Source organism: Rutilus rutilus (assembly GCF_951802725.1).
Source record: "Rutilus rutilus genome assembly, chromosome: 6".
Classification (NCBI taxonomy): domain Eukaryota; kingdom Metazoa; phylum Chordata; class Actinopteri; order Cypriniformes; family Leuciscidae; genus Rutilus; species Rutilus rutilus.
Window position 1 is genome coordinate 28,298,868 of NC_140214.1, and position 18,563 is coordinate 28,317,430.

At 38.4% G+C, this 18,563-nt stretch overlaps 3 protein-coding genes across 5 annotated transcripts; 2 read left to right on the forward strand and 1 right to left on the reverse strand.

Annotated features, from left to right (window-relative positions):
* Positions 1–2,597: 2,597 nt before the first annotated feature.
* pfn2a (profilin 2a) lies at positions 2,598–8,088 on the forward strand. 2 transcript variants are annotated; one of them, XM_084411181.1, is made up of 3 exons: positions 2,598–3,077; positions 4,165–4,357; positions 6,087–8,088. In XM_084411181.1, exons 1-3 carry the CDS (start codon positions 2,949–2,951, stop codon positions 6,182–6,184), a joined length of 420 nt encoding a protein of 139 aa, XP_084267307.1. In that variant the 5' UTR covers positions 2,598–2,948; the 3' UTR covers positions 6,185–8,088. The 2 variants fall into 2 exon arrangements, with proteins under 2 accessions (XP_084267307.1, XP_084267308.1); XM_084411182.1 differs by having other exon boundaries at positions 2,734–3,077; positions 5,723–8,088.
* Positions 8,089–9,362: 1,274 nt separating this feature from the next.
* LOC311292628 (uncharacterized protein) lies at positions 9,363–14,696 on the forward strand. Of its 2 annotated transcripts, XM_084412367.1 has the most exons (7): positions 9,363–9,859; positions 11,245–11,421; positions 11,504–11,622; positions 11,700–11,859; positions 11,942–12,057; positions 12,139–14,143; positions 14,237–14,696. In XM_084412367.1, the coding sequence occupies exons 1-7, from the start codon at positions 9,571–9,573 to the stop codon at positions 14,260–14,262; spliced, it is 2,892 nt and encodes a 963-aa protein (XP_084268493.1). In that variant the 5' UTR covers positions 9,363–9,570; the 3' UTR covers positions 14,263–14,696. The 2 variants fall into 2 exon arrangements, with proteins under 2 accessions (XP_084268493.1, XP_084268492.1); XM_084412366.1 differs by having other exon boundaries at positions 9,459–9,859; positions 11,942–14,143.
* Positions 14,697–14,876: 180 nt separating this feature from the next.
* Positions 14,877–17,836, reverse strand: ahsg2 (alpha-2-HS-glycoprotein 2). Its single transcript, XM_084412368.1, has 7 exons — positions 17,534–17,836; positions 17,234–17,344; positions 17,072–17,156; positions 16,814–16,968; positions 16,625–16,729; positions 16,129–16,197; positions 14,877–15,796 (listed from the first exon to the last, which is right to left on the reverse strand). Exons 1-7 carry the CDS (start codon positions 17,741–17,743, stop codon positions 15,374–15,376), a joined length of 1,158 nt encoding a protein of 385 aa, XP_084268494.1. The 5' UTR covers positions 17,744–17,836; the 3' UTR covers positions 14,877–15,373.
* Between the last annotated feature and the right edge of the window lie 727 nt (positions 17,837–18,563).

Here is an 18,563-nt window from a genome sequence, read left to right on the forward strand (position 1 = left end):
CTCTAGTTAAACGTTTTGGAAAATTGTGTTCCACAAAGAGTGTAGCTAAATCAATTTGGTCGTTTTTATGTATAGGCCTATTATATTCTCTTCAACCACTTTTTTAGTCATGTTTAAAAGCACCTAATTCAAATAATACAACACACTTTTCATGTTTTACTATGTTTTATCTTAAGTTGTCTGTTGGATTTAGGGGAGTGACAGGTGATTAGAATAATATTTCTTGGCTTTGTCAAATAAAACTAGTTGAGATAACATAACCGTAGTCATGGGTGTGCCTCCCCAATGACTGGCCTGTAAATGTCATGGTTTTGTTGTGTGTCTTGTGTCATTGTTTGCCACACGATCTGTCCTGACATTAATGACAATGGATGTTACCCAGCTGATGAGATGACTGTAGAAGTCAATGGACAAGGCAAACAAAATTATTTTAGGATTTATATTTAATTTAGTTTGCAAACATTGCCACAACTCATTTCATCTGGATCAGCAGAGTCCTGCTATATCTCACAAACACGATGTATAAAAATGTAGAAATATCATAGCAGACCTAATGGTCAAGGTTTTAGAACTACTTTCTCCACACTGGACCAACAAAAATGTTACAAAATTGGGCTGGCTGATGTTTGACACGGTTGTAAATGTGACTATCTGTTGTTCTTTGAATCATTATCCCATGTGTTAGCTCATTGTTTAGTAAGTTTTGGAATTTAAAAATAAAAGGATTCCTTTTTTCTTTCAAAATGGTTACAATGAAATGGGCTGGAGTTGAAGGAAGACAGGGTTGGTATTCAAAACAATTTAATGTGATTAACAAAGTAAGTAGCCTATACATTTAATAACAACATAAATGAATGTACAAAACATATGTTTCCTATGTTACACAGGGGAGCCTCTGGTTTCTGTGTCTCCTGTAGTGTATTGCCTTCACTGAAGGAAACTGCGTTCCGGTCCCCTTCATCGCTGGTTTTTGACCAAGGCCCTGGTGTTACAACAACCCACCCCACCTATACTATTATACCTCACTGTTGTTGTGGGGTGGGGTGTAACATGAGCACTAATTGTACTTGCCATATAACACCGTTTAGTTAATTGTAGATTTAAAAATGAGTTATTAAAGCAAAAAAAGTTTCTACCCTATATAGCTAAATATCTGTTAAATGATAGCTTGCTGTTTACATTCTGAGTAAATATTAATTTGATGATATTTAACATTTGCCATATGTAAAAATAAATATTCAAAGGTGAAACTAAATCGGCTTTTACTAGGGGTAATAACACAAAATCCCTTTTTCAAAGTGATAATTACTTCACATAAAACTTGTGTGACTTAAAGTGATATTTCACCCAAAAATTTAAATCTTTCTTCTTTGTCGCTTTATGTACTAATTCATTGAGACTCATTTAAGCTTTCTTTTTTCTTTCTTTCTTTCTTTCTTTCTTTCTTCCTAACTTATCTATCTATCTATCTATCTATCTATCTATCTATCTATCTATCTATCTATCTATCTATTTAACTAATCATTTTTTCTTTCTAACTAATCTTTCTTTCCTTTTTCTTTCTTTCTCTTTTTCTTTCTTTCTCTCTTTCTCTTTCTTTCTTTCATTCTCTTCTTTCTTTCTTTCTTACTAATCTTTCTTTCTAACTAATCAATCAATCAATTTATCTATCTTTTTAACTAATCGTTTTTCTTTCTAACTAATCTTTCTTTCCTTTCTCTTTCTTTCTTTCTTTCTTTCTTTCTTTCTTTCTTTCTTTCTTTCTTTCTTTCTTTCTTTTTCTTTCTTTCTTTCTTTCTTTCTTTCATTCTCTTCTTTCTTTCTTACTAATCTTTCTTTCTTTCTTTCTTTCTTTCTTTCTTTCTAACTAATCTTTCTTTCTTTCTTTCTTTCTAACTTCAAACTAAAGTTGGAGAGGCTCATTAGACTCCATTAGCTGCCATTCTATGTACTATTTCTAATCAATCAAGACTCATTTAAGCTTCCATTCTATCTAATATTTCTAAACTGAAAACCTTCAAACTTCTACAAACTTTTAAAACTACTAAACTAAAACTTTTAAAACTACTAAACTAAAACTAAAACTTAAACAAACTAAAAACCTTCAAACTTCAAGCTTTTAAAAATTCTTCAAACTTTCTGGCAAGGCTTTTTCATGGCAACTGTATGAAAGTTGTAGTTTGTCTACAAACTTTTTCATCTAGTTTAATTTAAAGTTTTAGTGCTTGTGTATTTTTGCCATTTTATTTTCAAGTTTAACTAAAGGAAAGTAAGAAATGTTGCATTGGCAACTAGATAAAAAAATTAAATACATTTTTTTAATATAGCCTACTATTGTAGTAACGGAAATGTTTTTATGGTTTTAGTTTTAGTCAACCAGAATTAGAAGTCATTGGTAGGCTAATTAAAACTGATTTGTTACCATCATTATTCAAAATATTTCATTAGGGCGAATAGCCTAAATTATGACAAAAGTTGTATTTTGGGGTGAACTCTCCTTTAAGATAATTGAGACGTTCCTGATATCAGAAAACTTCATGTGGACAGAGATGGTAACTAATTCATGAGCCATAAAGGGGGTGGGAAATAATCAATGTAGACATTTTCTGTAAAAAACCTAGCGTTGTGAAACGAATTACATCGTGATAGTCAGATTGAGCTGATGCGACCACATCAGAGGGGGCCTATTTTCGTGCAGCGTCGCAGTGGCGGTGGTGAGTCGTCTGCGCGGAGGGATATAGAACGGGACTACACCCAGGCGCTGTCTCAGTCCGTCGGCTTTCTTTCCTGCCCGAGCTGAGATTTCATACAAGCCAACGAGCCGGACAGCACAGGAGACGCCAAAACCCTCCATCCGCACGACCCTCGCTAGTCCTTCAGCACGTGTAGCGTTAAATCCACTCCAGTGGGTGTAGTACGTCCTATATATCCTTTCAAATCACAGAAAAATGTCTTGGCAAAGCTACGTGGATAACCTGATGGCCGATGGCAGCTGCCAGGATGCCGCCATTGTTGGCTACACGGACGCCAAATATGTTTGGGCATCGTCAGAGGGGGGTACTTTTAGCGGTATAACGGTAAGTTTTTGCTAGATTAGCACCCGCTGTGAGGTTAACACTTCGTTTTGATTTAATTTGGACGGTAATTTGTGTGTTAGGGCGAGCGGACGGATTCGGGTGTTAGCAAGCTAGTCAGCTTTAGCACGCGTGCACGGGGAGCCGGTCTCGTGCCTAGCGCGAGCTAACCATTTCAAAGCATATTTTACAATAAAACGAGCTGTTGTTATCGTGTTTAGCATTAGCAAAACGGCACCGGTACACTTAAACCTTATTTTTTTTCTCTTAAAATTGAAAGAGCGGGAGAGAATTGATGTGTTTCTACTGAATGGGTCGAGGCCCAGATGAAGGCACAGGGCTGTGGCCACGGCCTCTAGTCTTCATTACTCATATCACAATGAACCACTTTATGCTTATCTAAAGAACCTAGTTAAAGTGTAACCGCTGTACAGCCGAACCCATCCAGCACGCTTCCTTTGCATTTTTGAAGAGTGTTATTGGAAGTAAACGGGTCTGGCTCTGATTAAATCACACATTTCCTTTTGCATTATTCAGCATTATCGATTTCTACCATATCCACACGTTGTGCGTTTTATTTTTCTATTTTTTAGGCCCTTTATGTGCAGAGATCCCCTCGCTAGATCGGTAATAAGCCCGGGATTCATTCAGGGATCGGACTTCGTCTGATCAGTCTTGAGATAAGCTGCAGTCTTAGGCCATGAGAGGAGGAAGTTCAGACAGTGGCGCCTGTGCTTCAAGTTTTTTCCCCCTACAGGAACACAAAGATGGCGTCCTGTCGCCTGTGAATACTCACTTTTCCCCGCATCTCACTGTTAGTATTAGACCTGGAACTATGCTATTGTCATAAAAAAAAAGTGGTTAAACCTAAACTGCATAAATTAAACTCCTAGAGTGGGTCAGATTGGCTTCACTCATGCTAATGCTGGGAGATCAAATGATCCAGTCAGGTTTTCTCCAAGGTTTCCTTAAAGTACAGTCCCTATTTGAATTATTTACAGCGGAGACCGTGTTAACCTGCATGATGCTAAATTTTAATTGAAGAGAAGACTTTTTAAAATGTCGCCTTTTTTCACACTTCATTTTTCAGCCTGATGAAATCGATGTCATTGTTGGCAAAGACCGAGAGGGCTTCTTCACCAGTGGGCTGACTTTAGGGAAAAAGAAGTGCTCTGTGATCAGAGACAGTCTTCCACTGGAAGGGGACTGGACAATGGACATCAGGACAAAGAGTCATAATGGAGAGCCGACATACAATGTTTCCATAGGCAGAGCTGGCAAAGGTAAACTACACATGTCAAATGTTTAATTTAGCCCACAGATATTTTAGGATCACCCCTGACGGGCTCTTTTATTAATGATTGCCTTTTTATTAGGGTTCTTGTGTCTGTTCAAAGTATTAGTGTAGATTATCTCTTGTAAACAAGCTGTATCTAATTCCTTACAATTTTCATATAGAGTTATTTCAATATAGAGTGTTTCCCATAGCAATTTTAAAATGAATGACCCTTAATGCTAAGATGTGCCCACTCATACAGTCTGCCTTTGTGGTCCTCTTTTTGAATATAAGAAAAACAGACATGGAAGGTATGGTTTCAAACCAGTGCAATCTTCTGTCCCCTACCTCTCCTTTTCTGAAAAAACAAAACACACACCCAAGAGCTGGATTTCAGCGCTGTGCATGTACAAGCTTTTCTTGATCTAACAGTTTTCTTAAACCGCGTTTGAGGTTTAATTTCACCTTGTCACTGTTTAATGAATTTGGTACTGGGCTATCAATCATCTGGTTATGCAGTAAACACCCCTCCACACCCTGTTATCTCTGCCTATATTAGATAAATCATCAGGGTGCAAGTTGAGTCTCATAGATGCTGATTATTTGCACAATCCTAGAGGTAGGTTGCTAGTATTAAAGGGATAGTTCATCCAAAAATTACAATTCTGTCTTCATTTACTCTCCCTGAAGTTGTTCCAAACCTGTGAGTTTTTCTTCTGCTGAACACAAATGATATTTTGAAGAATGTCAGTAACCAAACAGTTGATGGACCCCATCATGGGGGAAAAATACTACGGAAGTCAATGGGGTCCGTCAACTTGTCTGGTTATCAAAATATCTTCCTTTGTGTTTATCGGAAGAAACGAACTCCTACAGGTTTGGAACAACTCGAGGGTGAGTAAATGAAGACCGAATTAAACATTTTGGGTGAACTATCCCTTTAAGCCCCAGTGTGTTTAGCATGTCCAATAGACAAAATGTATAAATGTCCAGATGTGATCCCATGAAAGTCTCTGAGAGATATCTTGGCAAGGTAACTCCATTTCAAAGGGATTTAGGGGGTGTGGAGTGGAGGGGGGGGTTGAAGGTCCTTTGGAATGTGGCAGCGTCAAATTCCTCTTCCTATTTCCTCTTTCCTGTACGCTAAAATGTGTCACTAGCTCAAGCAACAAGCTTCAGACCTTCTTATCAAATACTCTGAATCACTTTCCTGTACTTGGTTGCTTTCAATGGTGAAACGCATGTGCATGCAAACACTTCTGATTGCTATTGTGATTCTCTTTCTCCTCTGTTTCATAATGTTTCCCTTTTTTTTTTTTTTCTTAACCACTGCACTTCTCAACTTTCCCCTTCTCTATTTCTTCTCTTTCAGTCTTGGTTCTTGTAATGGGCAAAGAAGGGGTCCATGGAGGCGGATTGAATAAGAAGGCATACTCAATGGCAAAATACTTGAGGGATTCAGGGTTCTAATGTAATTAAGCTTGTTTAGTTTCACTTGAGGGACAGAAAGAAGAAAGAAGTTTGCTGTTAAGCTTTCTCCTTCAAGCAGTTAATGTCTTGAAAAAATTTAATAGCAATCAAGGGAAGAATGGTGATTATATCCTATAATGTCCCCGTGTCATCGGGGGGAAAGACTTTTTTTTTTCTTTTTTTTTCTTTTTTTTTTTCTTTTTTTTTTTTTTTTTCTTTCAGTTTTGTTCATTTGTCGTCTTTTTTTCTTTCCTTATGTACTCCAGTGTTGGTTGTAGTCATGGGAAAGGAAGGTACCCACGGAGGATCGCTCAACAAGAAAGCATTTACCATGGCTGAGTACCTGAGGAAAGTTGGATACTAAAGCAGCCCCTTCCCTTCCCATCCATCCACACAGCAGCTCACTTTAATACACCGCACCACACTACCCACCCACCCCTACCCTCATCCTTGCCCCCTTTTGTCAACTTGACAACACTACCAGAAACAGTTAGTAGATGCATTGTTGTCTCTCTCCAAATCTATCTGTCCATTTTTTTTTTTTATGAAGTTTTCCTTTTGTTTAATGCTCCATGTTCTTTTAGTTTTCCAAATTCTGACATCTTTTTTTGTGCCACAGTAAATCAAGCATGTTGGTTTTATGAAGGTTCAGTCACAAACACTACTGTACATACCATAGATGTAAAATGAAGAATTGAAGAATTGGACTGCCCAGAATTTGTGTAAATTCACAAGTAAATGAAGTCACTACATTGTCCAATTTTGTTTCCTTAGGCACTGCTAATGAACCAGCTTAAGATAGATTATGCTTCTCGAGTGCTTTGAGTCCTTGCTGAGCTCTCATGGTCTTCCTTGTATACAGCATGTCCAGGATGAAGAAAGTGCATGCATATCTTTTAGGTCAATATTATCGTTTATCCAATAACTAACTACACAACCGTGTCTCAGCTCTGAGAATGAAGTTAACCAGTCACAGAACACTTTCTATTTTATTTGATGAGTTTGATCCTGAATTCATTTAGTATTAAGCACCTCTGCCCCTGCCCTTGTGAACCACACCACCCTCGCCCCAGCTGTACCTTCTTTAGTTTTAATACCTTATATCAAATGCTTTTGCTGTTGTATTTGGATGTGGTCTTGTAAGTCATTGGTCTAATGTTGGAATATTTTGAGTGTGGTGGCAGATCAGCATTTACAAGGTTTGGGTTAAATTGTTCCCCAAGAGCCTTTGCATCCCGGACTCTGTATGGACATTCCATCGCTACAATAGCTCAGGCACTTATAATTGTTGTTTGCCAGCTCCTGTAATATGTTTTTTCTTTTATGTTTGTCCTTTTTTTTTTGTTTCTTTTTTTTGTTTGTTTAAGACAAAAAGTGCTGCCATCCCAATGTACCTCCTGGTTCTGTCCATTTCACTTTGGGTTCTCCAATAGGACCAATTTTGTGTTGCATCCGAAGGGATTAACAGAATTGCTCCAAACAGTTGTTGTGAAGGATGACTGCTAGCTTCATCTGTTGCTGACTTTATAACACTAAATTTTCAACACCAAGTACACAATGTAACACAAGCTCATTTCTATTAAACACTATTACTGGCTTAACAGTTTGAAATAAAAATCAAGTGTATGATAACTACCTGAGAATTTCTCTCATGAATGTCTTGAATAGATGAAATGGCAGTCTTATTGTTAACGTGTCACTTCAAAATTCTTAAAACATTTTTGACTTTTAATCTGTTATTTTTCAAGAATGAAACCATTTGGAAGTCATTGCCTTGTACACTACTTAATTGCGATGTATCAAACTGTCATAGCACGGTACAAATGCTTCATTAAATAGACAAAAAATATATATACTGAAGTAAACTGTGTACACTAACCTTTTCTGGGATATGGTGGTATTAGTTGGAAAAAGACCACTAGTCGAAGTCAGTTGTATTGTGGAAACTTGTTAAATAAAGCTGTGTATCCTGTGCCATAATGTAGATCTGATCTGTTGCTACTGTGAGATGGATTTTAACTGCTGCCTTGTGAGGAGTCAATTCTTTAGTGGCACCTTTGGGATATTTGGCATAAATTCAAACTCCAGGGCTTGTGGAAAATGTACAGATATAAAAAAAAAAACACCAAAAAAAACAATTGTCCAATTCTCTCCCTTCTTACATCTGACCAGCTCAACTCAATTTGCGTGAAAGGAAAGAAAAAACAAATGCCATGATTTAACCACCTTGTTTACAGACAGATCAAATAAACCTATTCCAACCAGAAATTTCATTTTGTTCATGTGTTTGTCTTCAAGCATCTTTTTAGAAATATGTCGAAAATGAAGTCTGCCAAAGACGGTGTAGTGCATGGTAGGTATCGGAAAAGGGATTTCCTGCTTGATTGTTTCTTTCTCTCAAGATATTTTCTATTCAATATGTGAACTACTATGTTGATATTAAAGTGAGTACTTGAAGGAAAAATATACTATGCCTCAGTGGTTTGTATTTGACATGGATAAGCCTGAAGAGGTCGCTATAATCACAAACATACAGGTGTTGTATGCTAGTCCCAGACTAAAATGCATGTTTTAACTGCAAGCAACTTGCACTGACGTACCTTAAAATATGCCCTAGTTTTGTCTCAAGATTCACACCAGTAATGTTTTTTCTAAGGCAGGTTTATAAAAGATACTTAAAGGAATAGTTCCCCCCCAAAAAATAATTGCATAATTTACTCTCTCCCTCAAGTTGTTCTAAACGTATGTATTTATTTCTTCTGCTGAACACAAAAGATATTTTGAAGAAGGATTGTAAGTTGTAACCAAACAGTTGAAGGGCCCCATTGACATCCAACGAAATATTCTTTCAATACAATGGAAGTTAAGGGGTTCTTGGGCCTGTTTGGTTGCCCACATTCTTCAAAATATCTTAATTTGTGTTCAGCAAAAGAAAGAAATTCATACAAGTTTGGAATACCATGAGGGTGAGTATTTTTTTCAATTTTGGGTGAACCATCCCTTTAAATGTCCACTGTAAAAAATGCCTAACCTCCGCAACCAATTTTTCAATTGGCCCAAGTGAAATTCTGTAGATTATAAAATTACATTTACAGAATTTCACTTGGGCCAATTGAAAAATTTAGATGTGACCAGTCACTAGAAAATGTTGAGTTGCGGAGGTTAGAAATGTTTTACAGTGTCCTAATTGAACTAATACTGACTTAATCAAAGCCCTGTCTGTGGAATCATGCAGGCCTTGGTTTAATTTTATTTCCAGAATTAGCTTGTCTGATGTGAAGAGTTGCAATAGCCTATGTACTATGTAGCTACATATAATTTGACATGCCATCTAGGACTGGCAGAGTATAACTAGTTAATGTGCCTACTCTCACACACACTCTACTTAAGCTTAGACCAGGGGTAGGCAACGTCAGTCCTGCAGAGTTTGGCTCCAACCCTGAAAAAAACTCACCTGCCTCCTGAAGACATTGATTAGCTTGTTCAGGTGTGTTTGATCAGGATTGGAGCATAACTCTGCACATCGGCTCTCCTGGACCGACGTTGCCTTGCCCTACCTCACATGTGATACTCATCCACAACCCTTAATTTCTCTCTCTAGTCTAGGGTTCCCAACAGGTGTCTGATTTGTTGGACGTGCATTAATTGTAGACATAAGATCTTATATATTTCCGGTGCTTGAAAAAAGACGCGTTTTTGCGACACACTACAGTGGTGTACCGCGGAGTGTGCGCAAAATTGTCATGTCGAATGGCGTTTAAAGTGAAACCAATCCTGAAGTTTTTTCTGTTTATTTGGCTTAGCTTTATTAAAGTTAGTGGTTTTGTGCTATTTAACGAGGTAAAGAAACCTTTTTCACTGGGCTCTTTTCACAATAATACACGGACAAATGAGTCATTTGATCGAGGAGATGAGAAGCCGAAATCTGGAGAACCAGTTGGACGCCTTCTCATTTGGCAAGACCAAGCTCCAAAGTCTCATGGTGATGGTAGTGACCGTTTTTCTTCGGATGACAATGCATACCAGTCAGATGATCCAGGTAAACGATGTAGCCTACTACCCGTGATTTATTGAATGCATTTGTAAGGAGGATTTAAATCACTAAAAATACAGAATAAATGTTTAGCGAATATTGAACAAGAATTTTAGTCCATGACTTTGAAGCTTATCCAGTCTGGACTCAGACCTGTTTTTTTTTTTTTTTTTTTTTTTACTGAGCAAAACAAACAAAACAATTATTATTTATTATTTTTTTAAATGAGTCTTAAAACAAGATTTGTGCAAACTCAGTTTTATTATTAGGACTATTAGACAATTGACACCCAGAGGCCAGTTGTATAAACAGCCATTATGCTAGATTAGATTAGATTAGATTAGATTCAACTTTATTGTCATTACACAAGTACAGGTACAAGGCAACGAAATGCAGTTTAGGTCTAACCAGAAGTGCAATAGCAGCAAGTGCAGGATATACAGTGGTTCATAAGTGCAGAACATGGCCTAGTATAGGCTACTAAGTTTTTAGTACTAGTATGACCAACTTGCAATTATAGGGGCAATCAGTCTTACTTTTTGGTTTCAAATTAGACCAATCTACGTTATGTAACTGACTTAAAGCAGAATGATCAGAAAAAGTGATGAATAACTTGAAAGACTAATCTTAGCAGTTTATCTTTTAACCTTAAAATACGTATGAAGGAGAGTTTAAACCCTATATATGAACTAGCATTGAACATATTGAAACGAACACACAGGCTACTGTAAGAATGGGCAATGCAGTTTAGAATGTAGAAAATGTAGAAAAAAGGACAATGATAGGATCAAGTCTCAAAGAACTTTATTTTTGTTGGTTGCAGTAGGTGCTTCTGAGTATGTGTGCATGAGTTGCTGTGTATTCATTCATTTCACATTCGTTTTTGCGGTTTTTCACTAAAACTAATGAAAAGCTGAATGACATTTGATGGTCACAACATTGAAAACATAAAATCATATGAATAATATTAGTAATTTTGTCCATTGCGATGGATGTCAATGTTCCACAGCTCTGAAAGATCTTCAAATTACTTTGAATATCACTTGATACTATTAAGATTATTATAAATCTAAGAAGGTAAAGGAACTCTCCTACCTTAGCCATGCATGTCTTATGTGATGCCTGAATTTCAATCCGATTAAGTTATGGGCCATACTTTTGTTGTGATTGGTTGATCAGGGACCAATCAGTGACCAGGCAGTATCATATAAAAAAAAACATTAAAATCTTAGGTTATAGGTTTAACCAAAAAGTGATGTCCTTTCCAATGGTCGCAGGGTCTGAAGGGGTTATTTATTGCACCTCCATGCAAAAGCATTTAGTTTTTGTTTTCATGGTGTTAAAGTTGGACTTGTCTTCCAGTTTACCCTGTTTGTATCTTCTGTCAAAAGGCGGGATGAAGTTGCAACCTCTTTGGGGACAGGTTTATGGTCTGAACACCCTGTATACTCCAACAGTAGAAAGGCTACTTGATATGAAACCCCAAGTAGATTGTGTTGGAGATTTGATGAAACTGACCGTTCATGGACGAGAGGCTTCTTTTGGATCCAGCTTTCTTATTGATCGAGGTTTGCCTCTCCACTGACACTTGTTTAAGGCTTCAAACTTTAGTTTTTTGCTTCCCTAAAATGTATTTTTATCTGTTTGTAGGAAGCAATCCACCACTTCCATTGTCACACTTGCCCTCAGAATGTGGTCATAGATTTCTGAGAACATGGAGAGACTTTGTTTTCATTATACCAAATGATGGATGTTACGTATCACATGAGGTTTGCATTTAGATTTCAATGTAAATAGAATTATTGCTTTTATTATCCCTTCTGACCTTGTTCCTTGTTCTTTTCAGAGAGACACTTTTGTTCTTCCCTTACTTTGGTTTGGATTGCCTGTGAAAATGTCTTGTTCCTCACCAGCCTCGGCACAGAGAGCTCCAACTGTCTCCTGCTACACTAATGGCATGATTGTGAAGCTGTATAAAGGAGTCTCTGAGAACCTAAAGATCAAAGGTAACAAACAGGTCCATGTTTGTTTGCATTGGTTGATGTGAGTGTTACAGGTCTACATTTTGTTAATTATGTTTAAACTTAGTAATGAATGAGTGGGAGCCTCTACTGAAAGCGTCAGCTAGATGTGGATACAGCTTGGTGTCACATACAGAAAGTGTGGTCCTCCATGCCCCGTACATGCCATGCACTGAGCCAAAGGTACGCAATATACAGTATTCACATTTGACACATTTCAGCCAGTTTCTCATCTTGAATAAACTAATCTGCTGCCTTTTACAGGATGGGATGTTTACTCTCAGCATGGCAATGGAGAGCAAGTTTAATCTGTCCTGTCCAGCATTGTCGCTTAATCTTCCTATGAGTCTGCCTGATCTTGCGCCTAAAAAGGCTCTCGTTTCATCAACAGTCCCTCCCACCACCATTACTACTACCACTAAAACCACTCAGCCAATAAGGGATCCAAGTTTAAAGACCTCCACAAGTTCAACAGTTCAGAAGTTGCCTACTCCTCCCCTTCCTTATTACATCCCGGGCCAGCCCAATTTTAAACCTGTTCCTCCTAATTACCCTTTTCTACTTCTTCCTCCAAACATACCACCAGAGGTTGTTCCTCAAGATCCCAAAATGATGGCTCTCCCAACTGCTATCACCCAGCAGCCACAAGCACCAGTTTACATAAAACCTCCTCAAACTTGGTACCCTTGGATCCTTAAGCCCAGATTGGATCTCACCCCTGCCCCAAGTCTAAATGCAGCTTTGCCATATCCAAGAGAACCTTTGTTGCCTCCTACCAAGGCTCCTAAAACCCCTCTCGCTCCCCTACTAAAACCCACAAGCAGTCCTCAAGATAAGTTGACGTCTACAATGCCCATTGTCCCTCCTGTGCAATTGGCACCTATGTTTCCTCCCAGAAACTTGGTGTATCCTTTATATCCTGGAAAACCTGGATTTGCTGATCCCTCCTCAACAGTTTTTCCACTATACCCATACTGGCCTTATTCCCAAAACCAAGCAAGACACTTTAAACCACATGTTCCACCAAAACCAGAGTCTGCACCACCACCTGCCCCTACAAGAAGGGCAGGGCCACAGCTAATGCCTCCTGTTCCTATAAAAGTCCTCCAGAATAATACAGTGTCCACCTCTGGAGCTGTTGCTTCCAAATTAACCACATCAGTTAAGGGTCCTTCTAAGAGCCTAGAGTTTGATTTTGCCCCAAGCCCTGATCCTACCCCTTCACTCCACAAATTTCCTGAAGTTGTTTACACCCCTGCCCCCATAAATGCTTGCCTCACTCCAAATTGTTTGTCACATGCATGTTCTTTTCACTGTCCAACTTTCTGCCCTGGCCCACCTTCAGTATCCTACCACCACCACAACCATCACTATTTTGGTTGTCCTCTGTCTAGTTTTGACATTTCTAGTCGGACTAAATTTACAGGCCAAGAACTGTCATCTCCCTTTATATCTGCAGGTTCAACCCCACTTCCTCTTGTTCATGGCATGGGTTATAATTATGGCCCACTTTCTTCACAAGGTGCAATTGTACCACCGGCTTCAGATAGTACAGCAATGCAATATTTGGCAGAGAATCCCACCGTTAAGGGTATCCATGTCCCTCATACTTCAAAGTTTTTGACAGGACCTATTATGAGTCCCTCCATTTTTAGGAAGTTGGAGTCACATACTGGCTCTTCATGGCCTACAGTGAAACCTGCAAATGTTGCTCCTGTTCTACACCATTTGGGACCTTCTAAGCTGCCTTTTGGACACTTACAAAATGGACCAGTTGCTGAGTCTGTTGTCTATTCAAACCAAAGCCCAAAACCTGCAGTTTACCAGGCTGAGAGGGAACAGTATGTTTCCCCATGGGGACATCACACGCAGCCAGTGTTAGTTGCTCCAAATAATGTTCCCTTTTTTGAGAAAATGGTCCAATCTGACATTTCTTCAAAACCTTCAGCTCATGGCAAAAATGTGCATATGAATCCCTGGTATCAAGCTACTTATTCAAATGCTAAGGTCCCAATATCTGACTCTCCAACAAAAGACTCATTCAGCCAGATGTCTTTTCCTCAGCCATCCAATAATCACAAATCATTTGAGCCCTCAACCATGCCACCTCAACCAGAGCAAACTAGTGGTGATAATCTTCCAGTAATGAACCCTCAGCAGTATAACTCTCAAAGTGGAGAATCTGTGGTTCCTGATTTTAGGGGCACATATTGGGTTCCTGCTGTTCAATCTAACCAGGATGCATTACTCTCCAATGATCACTTAGATGGTAAGTGAATCAGTTCTGTGAACAAAAATGGTACAGCATACTGTTGAATGTGTGTATATAAAATGTTGTGTTTTTTTTTACGCATTATTTAAGGGTTACGAGGCGTCCATCCACAGTAGACCAAGGAATTTGGAAAGCTGGAAACTAACTAATAAAACTGTTTAAGTGACAAAACTGGTTTTCTTCAAAGAATGTCTGTCCTGCATTGCCTGTTTAGTTAAATGTACAATTTGTATGGAGTTCATGTGAGTCTTTATTGATTAGGGTAATCTAGTTTGTCTTTTACACAAGTTTCTAATCTGCTGGTTCTTACAAATAAGTTGAGTTTTTCATCCTCATGTTCACTTGATTTGTGCTAAATGCAGGATGTCACAACAGTATACAGACTGCAGTTAATTTGGCATCACTCACTTGGAACAAGAAGTGTTTGGTGGGTGGGTGGGCTGTCTAATCCAGTTCGTGCAGAATCCCCTTCCAGCAGAGTTTAGGTCTAGCCCTTATTAAACATGCCAGAGCCAGCTAATCAAGGTCTTCAAGAGTTGTGCTTTGGAGCTAAACTCTGCAGGATGGTGACATATATAAAATATCCTGTGTCCATGTCACCATTACCAGAAATCCAAAGAATCATTTACATGTACATACTTCCACTTGCCCTACAGTGTTCAGCTGTTTCATTGTAAAATGACTGGTAATTTTAACTCCCAAACAATGAGAAACCTTACACCACACAAACTCAAGATAAGAATGTTTATCAAAAATGTGAAGCACAAAATCCCTTTGGAAATGTAGCATTTATAACAAACATTAGAGAATCTCTGTCCCACTTATGTCATTGTCATCAATATTTAATGACATCTTGTCAAGGTAAACATTTTATTACAGCACCACAGAATAACAGGAATATCCTTGAATTGTTTTTCTTAACAAGAAGGCTAGTTTTGTTAATACATGTACCGGTTTTGTTATAAAACATTTACTCCTGACTGATTGCATTTATAAGTTTGGTGGCAATCTCAGAACTCAACAGGACAAGTCTGGAGACCAAAACAAGTGTGACTTAATCTTATCTACAGTAGTCAACATTTGAAGTGGATCAAAAATTGTTTATCAAAGTTATCCTAAGACAAGAACGGGTATTGTTCAAAATTCATGTATAACTTTGATGAAAGGTTTTGATCAAATTCAAATGATGACTACTTTATATGGGTTGGTTCATGAAATGGGAACAAGTCAGAAATGTTTCTTTTTTCCCGGACAGATCGGAGGGAGGAGGATTTTTGTCACTAATGCTGGCTCTTCTGGCACTAGTGCTGGCACTACTTCTGCAACTACTGCTGGCACCATTGCTGCATCTACTGCTGCATCTACTGCTGGCCCTTCTGGCACTACTGCTGCATCTACTGCTGGCCCTTCTGGTGCAGAAACCTCCCTCTTTACAATAGGAGCTTCCTTTGACGGCACAACCACCACTACCTCAGCTGATTCAGCAGATTCTGCAGAGAGCAAGCCGCTTGCCGCAGGGTCATGAAGTGCTGTCAGCTTGTGATGTCTGAGGTCATGGATGGTGGGGTGATGGATGGGTCCAAAGGTGTGTGCATGCAGAAGTTTTTGGATTCGCACTGTGGCATTGCTCGCCGGGTCAACAGTTTGGGTCTGTCATGAAAAAAAAAAAAAAAGGTCTATTTAAATTCCTCTAATCTCTGCTTTGGGGGGACGATTTTATGTTTTGGTGTCACACATGGAACATAAATTACACACTTCACACTTTTTTTTTCAAGATTATATTTTAACATCTTTGCATTCATTTAACTTGTCCTAATCATTTGTCATGTCTACAAGAAAAATGCTTCACTAAAACTTTAACTAAAGTGATATATATACACACATTATTAAAAAGTCTAAATTATATAAAAATAACATTAGATTAAAGGCAGCCATTGAATTGACAAGTGTAAAATAATATGCGTGATAAGTGTAATATTTACTGGGCTGAAGATTTTGCAGTCAACATCATTCAGATTGGCAGAACCTTCAGCTAGACAGAGGCCATGAATCTAAAAATAGCCACAAATATGGATTAGACACTTTGAAGTCAACATGAAAGACTGTTCAACCCATTTTGCTTCAGTAATCTGATGTGATTTCTGAGCAAAACAGGATATTCAACAAGAAAGAAATGTAGGACGAGACTTTTATCTGTGGGATTTGACTGGATCATGAAAAGAGGGCATGAAGAATAGAGCCAGGCAGTTGGACTGAGTGGGATTTGAAAAGAGGGCTTGGTGAAATCATCTGAAAAGTAAAATCGCTTCAAAGGTTGAGCACCAATGTCTTATGCACAATAGCTAAGGGAGGTGTGTTAGGTTAATAGGGTCATTTCTGGCTTCATGTTGACTTTTAATACAAACATTTACACCTGCCAGCTGAACACTAGCCAAACTCTCTCTCTCTCTCTCTCTCAAGATATTTAAATATTCTTACAGCAACAGTGTGATTCTGAGGGACGCATATATCATCATCATAACTCGTGCAGTTAGTCCCAATAATGGCATATTCTGCAAAGTATTTGGGTCCACCGCTGACAATCTGAAAAAAGTAGAAAACAGTACCATATTATCTATAGGGAGCTTTATTTTCCAATAATAATTTCTAATATGTCATTTACATTACCTGGGATGCCATTCGTCCAATTTCAAGGAGTGCAAACTTAGTGCTTAGCATATTTTTTTTATTGAAACTATCTAAAGAGGTTTCAATGAGTTGGAGGCCATCTGTGTCATTAAATAGAAGGAGGCTAGGGCAGCCAATGCACTCTTCCTCTGATTCTAGATACAACAACAACAACAAAAACAAAGGGTCTCCTTTCCAGATCAGATGACAAAAACTGCTTTTGTTCTAACAATGATTTTTTTGTGTGTGTCCTCTTACCTGTTTCGGTTTTACACTTGAATGCCACAACAGACAGACCTTGAGTTGTATTTGTCAGGGCAAAATCACAATCTGCATCAACAGCCTAGACGAGGACCAGGTCCTTTTAGATAAATGCAATGTACAACATATTTACAATAAAGTTAACTGAACAGATCTCACCACAGTATGCTTTTGTCTGACTGGACAGAGGCTCACTGGTGTCGGATCCAAGACGTGACATGTAGTTTCCAGCAAGTCCAACTCCAGAAGATACATGTCTGTGTGACCTGGCTACAAAGAGACTTTTAAATCTTAAAACCCTATTGATACCTGTAATAAAATGTGTGGACTGATGATATTGACATCCCAAGCGTGCAAAAAATTTATATTTATATTAAACATTTCCGAAAATATCATGGAACTGCACAGGTCTCATATTCTTAAAAAAGCTCAGTGGATCATGATCATCCATTGTCTTACCTTGGAGAGGATCTTGATTTTATCAATTTGATTCAGGGCATATTTGTAACCGTGGGTGTGCTGAGCGTTGAGGAAATCCTGTGCCACCAGAGCCGCTGCTTCAGCCTCCGGGGAATCACAGGGAGGAAAGCTGAAAGTGGGCATCAGCCCCTGTGCCCATGAGCCCATTACCAGGAGCCCAAGAACAGCCACTGTAACCCAGAGCTGCATGCTGAACAGCAATAGCCTGAACTCCTGAATCAAAGACAATATGCAGATAGAAGGTGGTAGAGTTTGGTTTGTTGTGTATATATATATATATACACTGTACTTTAGTCTTGACGACATTCCGACTTCTGTTACATAAATGACACCAATGAACCATCTTTGAGTGCCAATATAAACATAACTGTGCAATTCGAGTGGGTGTTCAAATTAAAGTTTGGTTTGGGGAAGCAGGAGTGCTTTTAAACTTTGACCATGTCCTTGGTGATAAAACTCACATGAACTGAAGTCAGTCCAGTCAGCTTCGCATCCAGTCATTTTTCAGTTGTGTTTTTTTTGGAATGAATCCACACCACATGTGCCATTTAAAAAATATAATCAGAAAAGCAAAAGCCTTCTGTTTGACTCACTTTTTTGCAAAAGTTTAAATGTCAGATTTCAAGCATTTTTAAAAAGATGCCTCCAAGTGTGTTTTTTTGCTGTTTCTGGTGCTTATCGAACACCCAGCAATGAAAAGCAAACATAACTTAATGTAAACTTGTTTTTCTGAAGCGCCTCTATTTGCCTGAGTATTGCAGAAATCCAGTTCAACTACCAGTGGTCAGCAATATGAGGGATGCTTGCAAACACTTCGATCTAGAGTGAGTAGAAGATTTACTAATATGTTATTTAATGGCCAATGTTGGCCCTTCATTTCCTTTTAAGAAAGATCTTCAAACCATTACCAGTCTCTGTTAATCTCTGTGATATTCTGGTCTCAAAAAAATAACAGCCATTCAACAATCAACACAGACATTTAAATACTTTAAATTTATGTTTGAAACCT

Excerpts from the sequence above, each read along its gene's own strand:
- pfn2a (XM_084411181.1), top strand. The coding sequence starts at position 2,949 with ATGTCTTGGCAAAGCTACGTGGATAACCTGATGGCCGATGGCAGCTGC. Across the intron at positions 3,078-4,164 it reads GTACTTTTAGCGGTATAACG|CCTGATGAAATCGATGTCAT; the intron begins GTAAGTTTTTGC and ends TTCATTTTTCAG. Across the intron at positions 4,358-6,086 it reads CATAGGCAGAGCTGGCAAAG|TGTTGGTTGTAGTCATGGGA; the intron begins GTAAACTACACA and ends TATGTACTCCAG.
- ahsg2 (XM_084412368.1), bottom strand. The coding sequence starts at position 17,743 with ATGCAGCTCTGGGTTACAGTGGCTGTTCTTGGGCTCCTGGTAATGGGC. Across the intron at positions 17,345-17,533 it reads AAATCAAGATCCTCTCCAAG|CCAGGTCACACAGACATGTA; the intron begins GTAAGACAATGG and ends GTCTCTTTGTAG. Across the intron at positions 16,730-16,813 it reads TTGGACGAATGGCATCCCAG|ATTGTCAGCGGTGGACCCAA; the intron begins GTAATGTAAATG and ends TACTTTTTTCAG.
- LOC311292628 (XM_084412366.1), top strand. The coding sequence starts at position 9,571 with ATGGCGTTTAAAGTGAAACCAATCCTGAAGTTTTTTCTGTTTATTTGG. Across the intron at positions 9,860-11,244 it reads ATACCAGTCAGATGATCCAG|GCGGGATGAAGTTGCAACCT; the intron begins GTAAACGATGTA and ends TTCTGTCAAAAG. Across the intron at positions 11,422-11,503 it reads CAGCTTTCTTATTGATCGAG|GAAGCAATCCACCACTTCCA; the intron begins GTTTGCCTCTCC and ends ATCTGTTTGTAG.